Raw genomic sequence first — 13,916 nt, 5'->3', positions numbered from 1 at the left:
ACCAGGGAATAACGCTAGGGGGTGGTTCAGGTGGTGAGTTTGCATTTTCAGGGTCTGTCCACAATCCTGCAGCTTGTCCTTGAAGCTGCATTGCTTCTGTCTATGTGATGAAACCTGTCCCCAGCTGACTTTGACAAATTGGCAGTGGGTGTCAGTCCCATCCTAATTCCAAGTGAAAATGTCAAGAACGATGAAATAGTGATGGGATGCTGAGGCCAGCTTCTGGTTAGAAACCTTGGGCCAAGGAAGGTGGTGCAAATGGCAAACCAGCGAGCATCACTCAGAGAAACACTTCTATAAACATAAACAGTGCAAAATGGGTAAGCTGTGGAACAAAAACACGCACACACACTACTCGCTTGCAAAGCAACTGTAATTCCACAGCATAGTCATCCACCTGCTTCTCTAGCGATCTAGATGTCCTTGGAGTCGATCGTGCTACCGTCACTCATCTACGACGCCAGATACGGGGAGGGTTTCACAGAGCTGCTGGAGGGGCTAGGCTGCTGACGTGACCTTGGTACTCCAGGGCTATTCTTTCTCCTTCGTGGGAGGGGGCTCTGAGATTCTGACAAACAAAGGTCCTTGCCTTTCGGGTGGGGGCTGCCCTTCTCCTCCTTGCTGTGAGCTGGGGTCCTCTGGTCACGGCTATCCACGCTTACCTAAGCATGACTATGTAGTATATGATGTAAACTGTACATATATCTTAAGAAAGTTAATACAATTTGACACTGTTCAGAAAGTCGATACGATTTCATACTATAAAGACGAGAAGCCGGCTTAAGGTGTAGCACAAGAGAGGCAAAAAAGACCAAAATACTCTCCACTGCCCGGTTGAGGCTTGAAATGGGTACGTGCTGTATGACAGCCCTCCTGCTCCTCCGAACGGCTTGTTTACAGCTGTGTCTAAAATAAATGTTGCCTTTTTATATTTTTTAATTTTTTTTTTTTACTCCTGTTATTCCTGCGGAGCCAGTTGGATGCCTGTCTGACTCAGGCGTGATTAACTCACTTCCAGCTGCATTATCTTTTCTTCTCCCTGCCGATGCGCCAGCCAACGCTCAGCACGACTTGCGGAGCCCAAGCTGAGATGGCTTACAGAAAGAATTTTTTTTTTTTTTTACCCGAGAGTTATGGGGTTTGGGAAATTTTTAAAATTTATTTATTATTTTTATTATTTAAGAGAGAACACGTGCTTGCTGGCTCGACGGACCAGGGAAATACAGCCCAACAACAGCCGACAACGCGACCCGGCCCAGCCCGCCCGCTGCCGCTCGCCCCATGCGGAGGTGCCGAGCTCGGCAGCGGCGGCGGCACCGGGAGGGGAGGGGGTCGGGCCGCCCCGCCCCGGCGAGGAAGGGTTAAGGCCGGGCACCAGGAAACGGGAAGGAAGCGGCTGAGCTCAGCAGGAGCCGCACAGCGGAAACCGTCGTGTCCCGTTCCCGTTCCCCTTCCCCCCCCCCGCCCCCGGCTCCGGTCGCACGTGCGGGCGAGGCGAGGCGGGGCGGCGGCGGGCGTGCACGTGCGGCACTGGCACCTGGCGGCGGCGGGCGCCGGAGGGCGGGAAAGAAATACGGACAGGCGGACCCAGTGCTCCCTCGACCCCCCCGCCGCCGCCGCCGCCGCCGCCGCCGCCTCGGGGAAGGGCAGCCGGAGGCGGCTTACACAACCGGCCGCCCCTTACATAAGCCGGGAGCCGGGCCCGCGGGGGCGGTGCGAGCCGCCCCCCGCAGTCCCCGTCTGCCCACTCCCCCCCCTCCGCCGCCTTGCCCGGGAGCCGCCCCCCTGCTGCCGCGGTGCGGCCCGCCCCCTTATCCCGCCCGCCCTCCCTTCCGTCGCCGTCCCCTCCCAGGAAGGAGCCGGAGTCGGCAGCGCCGCGGGCCCGGCATGGAGTAGGGCGGGCCGGGGCCGGCGGCGCCGTGCGGGCATGGAGCTGGGCCCGGGGCCCTGCGTGCTGCCTCCCGCCCCCGCCGTCGGGGCCGCCGGAGCGGCGGGGGGGCCCTGCGCCGAGATGCTGCAGGTGGCGGAGGAGGCCTTCCGCGGCGGCAACTTCGAGCTGGCGGCCGAGATCTACGGCTCGGAGCTGGCGGGGCTGCCGCAGCCCGAGCGGGGCCTGTGCCTCCGCCGCGCCGACGCGCTGGCGCGGGCCGGCCGCATGGCCGAGGCGCTGGACGCCTACGGCGCGGCGGGGCGGCTGGGACGGCTGCGGCCCGAGGAGCTGCGGGAGCTGACCGAGAGCTTCGCCCTCAGCATCCGCGACAAGGAGCTGCGCCTGCCGCCCTGGGGGAGCGGCGGACCGGGCGGCGGCGGAGCGGAGGGCGAAGGGCTGAGCGATCCGGCGTGCTGCCGCCCCCCAGAGCCCTTCGCCTGCCCGCTGTGCCGGCGGCTGCTCTGCGAACCGGTCACCCTGCACTGCGGGCACACCCACTGCCGCCGCTGCGCCGAGCCCGGCGACTGCGGCCGCTGCCACCGCCCTCGCCGCTCCGCCGAGGCCGCCGCTGCCGCTGCCTCGCCGCCATCTCCCGCTGCCGCCCGCCCGCGGGTCAACGTGGTGCTGGGCAACCTGCTGCACAAGTGGTTCGGCGCCGAGAGCCGGGCGCGGCGGCTCCGCGACGAGGGCGATGCCCTGCGGGAGCGGCAGGAGCTACCGGCCGCCCTGGAGAAATACAACCAGGCCCTGGAGACGGGTGAGCGGCGGCGAGGGGGCGGTGGGGGGGGGGGGGAGGAGGTGAAAGAGGGGGCGAGGCGGAGGCTGCCCCCCACCCCCAGCAGCCGGGCGAGGAGGAGGGAGATTTGTGGTGAATGGTGGGAGAGGGCACCTGGGGGAAGTTTTGAGAATGAATCCTCCCAGCGGGTTCCCCCCACCCCCCAGACTCCGCCACCAGTGAATGGCTATTTTTGTTCCGCTGTTATTTCTGTCCTTGCTCAGAAAGTGTCTGGCGTTTAGCTGCCTGCAGTCGATGACTCATTATGCAGTATTTCTAGAAAACCCGCTTTCCTATTTGGGGGGGAAACAGTCTTCTAGTGAAGGATAAGGCACTAGTGGCCATACGCTAAGCCCTACGGCGGCTTTGTGGAAGATACTGGTGTGTGGATGGGATTCGTTCAGCTACGTGCAGTTACATCTTCAGCAAGCCTTTGAAAACACCTGATGAAATATCAGTAGGCATAAAGGCTCAGAAAGCTTCCTTTGTTTATACAAAATTTCCTTTCCACTGTGCAAAATATTTAGGATAAATCCACGTTTTGACTTGCAGAGGTCGTCCGCCCGTGTGTTGAGCGTAACCTCTTTGTAGGCATGTGGTGTTTTCTCTGTGTCAAGTATTCTCTGAAAGAGCCTAGCTTTAAATAAAGACGGCATGGTCTGCCTTCCTTCTCTGCCCAAACCGATGGCAGCGTTAGTTTGCCAAAAGCTGGTTGTTGGCAATCCCAGCACCGGGATCTTGGTAAATCCCCCGGAATCTGCCCGCTCCTCCTGCCTGAGCGTGATAGCTGTCAGTTAATTGGGGAGGAAGAGAGGGAGAAAGCTTTGGTGGCATTAACAGGGGTGAAATCCTGCGAGTAAATCTCTTTGGAAGACAAGCGTAGAGAAGACTGTACCTCTTCTTTTGAAGAGCTCCTTCCCTACTTTTGAGTAGAATTGCTTTCCTTGTTCCTGGTTTTTATATCTAGTGATAAATGGTTGTGATATTTTTATTATTATTATTTTGCTGGCTGCTGTGGAGAGAAACACACCGTTATGCTAGTCCCTGACTCGCTTTCATTTTTTTGCCACGGTTGCATGGCAGGCATGCAAGATACAAGACTTTGGGATAATGTAGTGCACTATCACCTTGCAGCTGATGCTGGCCATCAAAACTGTCAGTTCAGCTATTTATTCCACTTTTCCAGCTAGATGTGACAAGTGTTCACAAGTCCTAGTGTTATCCCGAATATGGATCCTTTACTTGATGTTAACTGGAACAGTTACACCATTTACTGGAAACCAGTTAACACACTTGAGTAGGGGTATTGTTTTATTTATGTTTGTGCAAAGGTGGGTGATAGGTGGTATGCCACAAAGCTAACACATCTCTTAGAAATACAAGGGGTCTTTTATACAAAATAATAACAAGGAAAAAAATCATAATAAAATAACTGTTTGGTAACCGCTACTTTTCCTGCTGCCCATGATTACATATGTTCGTGTTTTAAACATTTAGGGAGGTTCTCTTCATTATCATACTCATTATTCATAAGGGGTGTAATTTTTGGCATTAAAATCACTAAAGGGTAGTTTGGGACACAAATTTTGGTTAGGGTCCAGTGTAGGCTTATATAACAAACCATAGATCACCTACACGCAATATACACTCAACAGGTCTATGAATATACTATTGTCCTTGACCAGGATGCATATCCTCGTCAATTAGAGGAGTTTCCATCTCCAAGGATACCTGGCCTTTGTAACCTTCATTTATTCCTACCTACAACAGGGCTACTCATTCTGTAATAACTAGTTGCGAGGTGCCTCTAAGCAAAACCTCAGTGCCAGTTGTAGGGGCAACGGGTAGGAAAACCTTGCGGCCATTCCTACAATCTATGGAATGTACAATTGGAGATACCAGATTGACTCATGAGTTTCTACCAAAATGCCTCTTTCCATTGCTTGGGTGAGATTTGTTATGTAAATTAAATGCTCAAGTAGCGTTTGCTGAGAATTCTGTACAGCTACACATCCCTAAAGAAATGGCATGGAAGACTCAAACCACCTTACTGACAGACAAGAGCTCAGACCCTTTTTATTTCTGAGAGGTGTGCTAGCTTTGTGGGATACACCCTAGCACCCATCATTGCACAAATATGAAATAAAACAGTACCTCTACTTAGGGTGTTAGTTGGTTTCTGTGCACTGAGTAAACAGACCCAAACTTGGGACAACAGTTTTGGTGACCCAGATGGGACCTCCATAGAGCCTTGCCCAGATCGTCTTGCTGTTCCCGATAGAGAAGTGGACAGTAGGACTCTAGTGCGCACTGACCTGTTGACTGGGGACTCCTCTCCAACATCAGGCGCTGAGCGACTCAAAGGTGCAACACGACTAATAAGATGTATCGTTCGGAAAGGAGGGAGAGGGAATTTGAACTAAGTGGTACCCTTTATAGGTTAGCTCCTAATATATTACACCAAAAGCTTGATAGAGATAAGGGGATTTCTGTCTTCACCAACAGAGGAAAAGGTTGGGGCTACGCTAGCTTAGTCCTCTTTGTAAAACTATTACGTGGTTTAGCTGAAGTAATCTCTGTTAAAGTAGGGCAGGACGGAGAGCTCAAGCAGGAAGGTGAAGCAGAAGGAGGGGAGAGCTTGATGTAGGTCACTGGTGGATACAGTGAGTTTTCAGTATTGGAGCCTCTTAAGGTTTGGAGTTTGGAGTCCCACTGCTGGGGAAAATAGCACCTCATCAATGAAAGTGTTTGGTTTTTAGAGAACTGTTTCTCGCTGTTGCGTGTGCTTCCTGCTGTGTCTGGGGGTGAAAGGAGAGGGCAGACCGTAGTGCGCTGAGAGGGCTCTCGCACAGCCCATCCTTCCCCCTCCTGTCCCTGGAGCATGTATCTCCAGCCGTGGCTGCTACGCGTCAGGGTCTCAAGATAACTCCCTTGCAGTGTCCTTATTTCTATCTTCTGTGATTTCCCAAGCACTCTGGGAATCTGTTCAGAAACTTCTTGCCCTGTCAGCGACGCTAAAATTACCTAATAAGATTTTTTTTTTTTAAATTCTAATTAAAAATAATAGCAGGTATCCTGCTAGATTTTGAAATCCTAAACCGTAGGCTGACATGTTGTAACATCCCAATAGCAGATACAAACTCCTCTTGCTGAAGGGCAGCCCACTCCCCAGCCCTTCACCTTTCTTCCTGTTTCGTGTGTGCCCAATGCCATTTCTCACAGGTCGAACTGCTGTCTGAAATGCTTACCACATGTTCATCAGGTACTGCCTTTTGGCATGCTGGAGTTGCCTTCTTGCCTTCCAGCCAAGAATCTCAGTAAATAGAAGGGGGGGTGGGGGATGGGGAAAAGGCTGTTTTCTAACTGTTCAGGACCTCTTAAGTGTTAGCATATGGGCGACTTGAGATGCTTGTGAGCCGTTGTCAGGTATTTAAGACTTTTAGTGTATGAGAAAATAACTGCTTTTTTTAACCTCCAAATGCTTATGTATTACTATTGAGAGTCAAGGGCGTGGGTGTCTTTTTAATTTCTTTTTAGAGACTGAAAGCATATGATCACATTGGTTATACAATTGCTGTATAAAGTTAGGTAAAACTCCAGGCTTCTTGGCAGGATCCACGGTTCAGTGGGATTTTTTTTTTTTTTCCTGGTGTTTCTTGTGGAGTACTTTCCTGCTCCATCTGCAACAACTTTCTTTGTGTTATGTAATATTAAAGCAAGTTTTCCAGTTCCTGATCACTTCTCTCATTCTGATTGCGACCTTCTGTCTTCTGATTTGCATTTTGGTTCTCGAGGTGCTTCAAGACTAAGCTATACAAGGCTCCTGTCATGTAGCCAGTACGCTTATTTCCAGTACCATCTGGAATATCTGCTCCTAGTTTCAGGTCTCAGAAGAGATCTGCATGCCTTCAAGTTGTCAACTTCTTCCAGCTGAACTAGTTAGTCTTGCAAAAGCTTACTCTTAGCGAGTATGTTCATCTTTTGTCCCTAACTGTGGGGTTTACAATGCCAGCGCTGCTCTTGTGTTTGCTCTGATAGAGTCTGCGATGGATTTGAGCGTGGTTGTGTGAGTTCTTTTGTTGTTGTTTTTAAGAAAATCAGCTTTACTCTTTGATCCATCTAGTCCTTTTGAGATGCCCACAGCTCAGTGATCTCTGCTGTTTTAAACAAAGTCGCTGGCTTTTTTTTTTTGCTGCCGTAGATATTGGAATAGACACCTCGTTATTGCAAGGTATCTAATTGCCGCGGCTTCAAAGCAAGCACATGTCAGGCTGCTTGAAAGGAAGCATTTGTTTCCAGCTGGATCGCTCTTTGTGCCAAGCTTTATACTGTTCAGCCATCATAATGTCAAGTATTGTCCAAATCTCACTCTGAAGGCTGTTCCCCGCACAGATACAATTCAGAGAGCTGGGGTATCAGGAGTAGGCGGCTTCCTCTCTGCCATCCGTTCTGTTCTAACTGGTCTTCTGATTATGTGAATTCTTAAGTCAATTAAACTGAAATATATTATCATACATGCGTGCAGGGTTGGTTTGGGAATTTTTTTTTTTTTGTGCAGTAGGTGCTTTCTGCACCCTTTTTCTTCTCTGGAGATGCTCTCTGGAGGGGCTGTGCCTGGGAGGAGTACAGTTGTTTCTGTGTATCCGGGTTTACACACTCTTTAAGCTGTATGCCTGAAAGTATAGGAAGCTAGATTTTAGTGGCAAATTAATGTAGTATTCTGAGGATATGCTTTTGAGAGAATATATTTTATGGGTTTTTTTTTTATTCTAGAAAGCCATTCCCAGTTACAGAGGTAGCAGGTGGCTGTTGCTTCATAGGGAAGATGATGAAATAGGGCCTTTCCCATGTACAATGCATAACTTTATATGACCAAAGACTGTATCATGGTGGGGATGGGAGCACAGCAACAAAGTTCACTCTTAGGGAACAGTATTTATTGAAAAATAATAGGAGCATATTATATACTTTGTGCTAGCCTGCTGGTTTTAAAATTAGATGCTACGTGGGTCAGAAGAAGACCAAGCTCTCTTCAGGGTGAAGGCATGCATGTAAGCAAACACACACACACAGATTATAAGGGGGTTTGGGTGGCAGTGGCTCGTGCCTTCAGCCAGCATCTGTCTGTGCCCTTCTTTGTGCTGAGACAGCCTGTTAGCATCCTGTGCCTTTCCTGTAAATAAGCCTGCAAATGCCTGCTTGGAGATGAAGAGCCCAGCGGTGGAGTCCTCTCACACTTTGCTGCTGCTGTTGTTTTTGTGACAGCACTGGTTCCTGAGCTGTGCCAGCAGTGACAGGTCTCTGGGAGTCTCTCAAGCCAGGGCACAGGGCTGCGGCTCTGGGAAGGGCTGTCCCACTCGCTGTGCCTGCCCGACCCTAATCCCGAACGAGCCGCTTCAGGCAGGGAGGGGTGGCCATGCCTGACTCCTGTGGCGTGATGAAGCAGGTGCTGCGTGCTGTGCAATCGCGTCTGGCTTCCAGTGCGGTGGCACGCATCGTATCTGGACACCAGCGTGCCAGGACACCTCGTTTTCTGCATGAGGCACGTTGGCTCTGGCGTGTAATTACCCGCTGGTGCTAAGTGTCCCTTTGGAGTCTGCCAAGGCTGAGAAGCGTCGCTGTCTCTGGAGAGCAGTAACAGCGACAGCGATTCCTCAGCGTGGTTGTGTTTACAGTGTGCTGGGCTCTTTCTGAGCAGAAATAGGTTTCACGCAGCTGCTCAAATTGCCCAGCATTGTAAATTTTTTTTACCCCCCAGGGGGTTCAGAAGAAGTTTGTAGGAGGCAAAGCTCAGCTGCATCAGAGTTTTAAAAACATGGTGGAGTTAATGATGGATGTATGTGCAAAGGGGACCTTTTCTTCCCAAGCACTCTGCGTGGATCTCCATTTTCAGTGGGTGAAGAATGGTGTGGGAAAGGCCAAGAAAAGGAGGTGAGCTCATATCCAGTCAGAGGTAGCGTGCTGCAGAGCGAGTGAGGGCTGCTGCCTGGGTTCTGGAGATGCTCCATCTCACATGTCCTGGGGTGGAGAGCCACACACTGACCCCCAGCCCATGGAGTGGTGTTTAGAGTGTTGCTAGAAACAAAATGTAGGAGCTTTCCTGAACTTTGGTGGAAAAAAGGGGGATCTTCCTTTCTTGTCCAGACTTTGGAGGAGAGAGGCTTCTCCCCTCTCATCCAAGCGGAGGTTTGCCATAAATTGGCCTGATACAAAAGAGCTTAATGTGGCCACTCAGCACTAATTTATTTTGTGGTCAAGCAATTCATGGAAATTTATCTGGTGCCTTCAGAGTTCTCCCTTCGTAAGAATTTAATTAAAGGGACAGGGCAGGCCAGGAGGCAGTAGAAAAAGAGCCGTAAAGGGAGCACTGGATGCGTGAGGACGAGGTCTCAGGCCAAAATATGCGTGTTTTCAAGGAGATGGAGGCTCTTGGGGTGGTGTCAGTGCTGGTTCCTGCTCGCCAGCCTTGCCCATTGGGCTGTTTTAGGTAGTGTGCTGGGAGTTCACCTGCTCAGGCTCTCTGTACCCCAATTGCCTTTCCATGCCGAACATTGAGTTTGCATGATGAGGGGCTTGGTGCTGCCTCTGTGCTGCTGAGCTCGTGGCTGCTGCTTTGCTCAGGTAGCAAGTGGGATGGTTTAACCTCAGTGTAGAGTATCTGCAAACCATCGCGGCTTTCTTGTCCTATCCTGTCTCCTCTGTTCTCAGACACAGTTGTTCACATTGGTGTCTTTTGGAAACAAATGCAATCACGCTACTCTTGGTGTACTGACTAGGTGAGTAAGTAGTTCATGTGTCTCTCTGGCTTTGCCCTCCCTTCTGCCTCCCCTTTGCATTGATAACCCTTAAGTAGGTAAAAAAAAACTTAGCAGTGTTGCACATAGAAAATAAGTGTGTCTTACTGCATTTCTTGACCTTCCGTACTGGCTCTCAAGCTGTTAAATCTACAGACCTTTGGTGCAAGTTGATTCAAGAGTGACTGCCACGGATTTTTGTGCTAGGTAAATGCCAAGTTTTGGAGTTGCACTGCTTCTTGGAGAGCATGGCATAGGCAGATCCAAGCAGGCATTCTTGGGAGTTGGGCTCAGTGCTTACAGCTGCAAGTAAGATAGCTATGGGCAAACAAGTGTTTTGTCATGCCCCCAAAATTATTTGCTGGGGCATTTTCTTTCCAGAGCTGCTTCTGAGTTGTTTTAGATAAGGGGGAAAATTATGATCATAACTTCTAGGTGGGGTGGTGGGATGTCCTCGTGGTGCCATCCTACTGCAGGACCTGATGGTTGAAGGGTTTCTGTGTTAGTCATGAATCAAGGTCAGAAGCAGCAAAGAGTCTCTGTTTGCAAAGGGAAGTTGCTGAACTCTCTTTAGAAAGCCATGTTTAAATTTTTACAAAGGTGTCTGGTGCCATAGTATGCATTTTATTAATTCTGCCCCTGTTTTCTAAGGGCTTGTTCTCCTTAGTGGTGCGCTTGCAGTGAAGTCCCATTGTTCAAAGAAAACCACTAGAGTGGCTACATGCACTGATACGCGAATTAGGTGTATGAAGTACGCTTGAGTGGTCTCTTCTTTTGTACGCTGTGTCTAGAAGATTGCCCTTAGAAGATAAAGTTGGTTGTCTTCTTCTGATGTGGTAAAAAAGAGGTTGAGTGAATCTTCCTTCCTCACAGGGTCTTGGAAATGCTTTCTGGTTTCTAGTAGTGAAGAAATGAGTCTTTGTTGTACCACTCATTTAAAAAAAATAAAAAAACGTAGACAGCTGTCATGACTCCTGGAACAGCAAATAGTTCGGTCATCTTAATAATTTATCAGAAGAATATTTTATTTTGTAGCTCCTAAAGGAAAGCATGACTTGTAAGTGATGAATGAGAAGTAGTCTTTCTGAAATTACATGCTACAAAAAATAGTAGTTGATTGCTGCTTAGAGGATTTGTGCTGAAAAAGGAACTTTCCCATTCCTCTCTAAAAGTATGTCTTGGAATTTGCTTAAAGCGTATCTCCAAAACCTGTTTGTTCTGTTTTACAGGGGCAGAAAAATGTATAAAAGTAGGAGGCCAGGTTGCTTAGAGACTGTTGCAGTAATTTGAGTGTTATTTTTAAACTTAAAATATTTTGCAGACTTATATCCCTCGTGTCCCTCAGCACCCCCCTTTTTTACTGAGGTAGTGCTTGAAAAATAGTAGTAAATACTTAATTAATCACAGGCACAAAGAGAAGGAGGCATCATGCTGTAGAGTAGACAGTCTTTGGGTGTGTGGTTTGTTCTTTCATTGGGTTGTTTTTGTTTTTGTTTAAGTAGTTAGCATTGCTGGTGTAAACTTACAGTGATGTGCCACTTAAGATAGGGTGACTATTCCCCCCATCCATGTATGTAACTCAGATGTCATTTCCTATAAATAACTGAACTACTTCAGCAATCCTAGAGAATGAACTATACCCATGTATCAGGAAGTCTGAAGAGTTTTTGAAGTCTCTTTAAACAGCATATTCTCTTTCTCTTTTGCTATGACGGATGTCTTTTGCTTTTGGGAGAAGACATTTATAGAACTGACTTGCGCTTCCTAATCTTAAAATTAGTAGGATACTGCACCACTCCTTTTCTCTTTCACAGATATACTAAGTGATCAGCTCTATTTGAGCATAGAAGCAGTGAGATAATAACTGAGAAACAAGATCCTTTTTGCAACTTGCAGAGTCTCAGAAATTCTGGGCTGAAATAAGCTATAACTGGAAAAAAAAGAGAATGCTACAGAGACCTGAAGAGTAACTGGTGGAAATGTAGCTTGTGTACTGATCGTGACAAAGAGAGCAACAAGATTCTCACTGGTGAAGTCATGTTGTGATGGAATATCTGGCTGTAAATTGATCTTGTTAGCTATGATCATGGCAGACCTACTTGGCAGGTCCTGCCTGGCTGTGAAGCACATGTCTTTAGAGTCTCCTTGCAGTCACAGGTTGATGTTCACCTAGCACAGCTCCGTGTTCTGTGGGAGGTCAGGACTTTTCCTTGGGTGCTCTGAACATCAGGCAAGGGGTTGACCTCTTGAGATGTTTTGTTTTGGTTTTGAAGCTTGCTTGTTATGTCTTTATACTTCAGTCTGTAGGCATCTTGCTTTGGGACAATCTCTGTACCTGCTGTTTGAGAGGATACTTCAGTTCTCACTGAGGCTCTGGTAGGAAACCTTACCCGAACCCCAAACTAAATGCCGCGAGAAGTAGTAAGCATTGAAAATGAGTCACATTTGTGTACTTAATGGTTTTGTTATACTAGTGCCAAGCAGCCATGGATGGACTTGAGGTACATCACCTGAAGCAATGCCTGAATGTCTGAAGGGTAGAGTGGGAACCGAAAATATAGGGAAGCAGTGTTGATTTATGCTGTTTTATCTGGAAAGAGTAGCATGTGTCTAGCAAAGTGCTGAAAGATTAGGATTTGGATAGGAGAGAGAAATAATATCATATATTATACCTAGCTCTACGCTAGGAGTGGCATTCTTGAATTGAGGACTTCTGCTGTACCATGCAATTTATTAATTAATGGATTTGTAAGGAAGGTTATCACTGTCTTTGTGGAAATGCAGACTAAACCATAGGTTGATGTAACTGATTTGGCACGCTTCAGCCTCGTGAGGCTAGAAGTACAAGACGAAATAAAGGGCGCAAAGTTAGCTGCACCTTATTTGTAGCAGCTCTTCTTCCAGTAGCGTGTAACTTCCCTTACAGTGTTTCTCCTGAGTAATGATGGGAGCAGTGCTTAGCAGTGATGACAGTCCAGCTTTAAATAATGTATGGGGCTTCCTAGCTGACAACTTACTGAGCCTGAAATAAAACCATTGGGAATCCAAAGCATTTTGTCCAGCACACAGGAAAATCTGTGTTCTTAAGTCTGGACTTCTGAACAGCAAAATACAGAGGCCTGGAAAGAAGTTAAATCAATCTTAAATTGTATGTTCTTAAGAATAATCCTGCTCATCTGTTGCTAATGTCCTTTCCTTCAGTCAAAGTGATAATACAGGACAGTTTCTTGATGTCTCCCTGTCCCCCAGACCAGAGGGCATCTAGGTAAGCATGCTGCAGAGCAAAGAAGTGAGTGGATGTCCTGCATTTTTGGGTGGGACAACAAAGGAAGAGGGTTGCAGCTTCAATTCTGCCAGTGAAGGGGTGGCTGTAATTTGTCTACCCTGGTTTAAATAGATCTCCTCTGCTTTTTCATCTCAGTGTGCTTAGGTTGTGTGCAGAGGCGAAATCCCAGTCAGGCATGGACCAACTCTGTAGCTGTGTAGTGCAAACGAGCCATGCTAGAACTCTCTGGTGGTGCCTGAAACTTTGGCTTGGGGCAACTTTTTGAAGTTTGTAATGGGCATTTCTGAAGGAAGAGAAGTATGAAGAAAAATACTTTGTGTTTGCATGAAGATAAAATAAAATAAATACAGCTTGATGGGAGACAGATACCATCGGAGATGTGTTTTATTACGCTGGCTATGGGCAGCATGAGTGTGGACACGGAAAGAGGCATTTGAACATGCAAAGCAGCATGCTGTGCCCCGTGCTCTTCGCCGCAGCCTATTTCAAGAGCTCCTGAACTCATACACTGCTATGCCTAGTGCCGTTAGTCACCCGGTGCAAATAGGTGTAACCAACCATTGCCTGCGGAGTACTGTTCACAATCATCCGCTTCCTAATCACGGTGGAAGAGTCCTTGGTTGCAAGAGTGGCTTACAGAGAAGGAGGCTTCCTCCTTTGCATCCTCCGAGTGCTAAAATCTCCTGCATGCTTCCTCTGGGGTCTTCAGTTACTTCACCTCCTGAAGACTGCCAGTGATGTAAATGCAGGGAGGAAAACCCATGATATTCAGAAAATACGACTTTAAAAAAAAAAAAAAAAGTCCAGTTATTAATCCAATTAAAACGGACTGATAAGTGAAGAAATGTGGGCTTGCTGATTGCAAGTATGCATCCCGTTCACTGTCCCTTTTAATCGGTTTTGGGAAGCTGACCTGGTTTTTCATCTTTGCTGTAGAATAAAGTTTTACTTGAATGTCCTGAATGTCTTTACTGCTTCTGTTAATTATTTTATCAAGCATGCTTCCTCCCTTGCCCCCAACCAAACAACTCCTGTCCATCCATTTTTTGCGCACTGCCTTGTCATGCTTGCGTGAAGTCTGGAGGAGAAAAACTAGCTTGCTCTTCAGTTCATTACTAAATCTTGCTAATT

General features: G+C 48.1%; 1 protein-coding gene across 1 annotated transcript in view; it reads left to right on the top strand.

Moving 5' to 3' along the window:
- The first annotated feature begins 1,927 nt into the window (after positions 1–1,927).
- Positions 1,928–13,916, top strand: part of LONRF2 (LON peptidase N-terminal domain and ring finger 2) — a 32,587-nt gene continuing 20,598 nt past the window's right edge. Inside the window, exon 1 of the mRNA XM_086769435.1 lies at positions 1,928–2,687. Coding sequence (XP_086625561.1) covers positions 1,928–2,687 — 760 coding nt within the window. The remainder of the gene's footprint in view (positions 2,688–13,916) is intronic.

The sequence above is a fragment of the Chlamydotis macqueenii genome, chromosome 1 (assembly GCF_036417535.1).
Source record: "Chlamydotis macqueenii isolate bChlMac1 chromosome 1, bChlMac1.mat, whole genome shotgun sequence".
Classification (NCBI taxonomy): Eukaryota; Metazoa; Chordata; class Aves; order Otidiformes; family Otididae; genus Chlamydotis; species Chlamydotis macqueenii.
The sequence above is the reverse complement of the archived record's forward strand: the minus strand, read 5'-3'. Positions and strand labels throughout refer to the sequence as shown.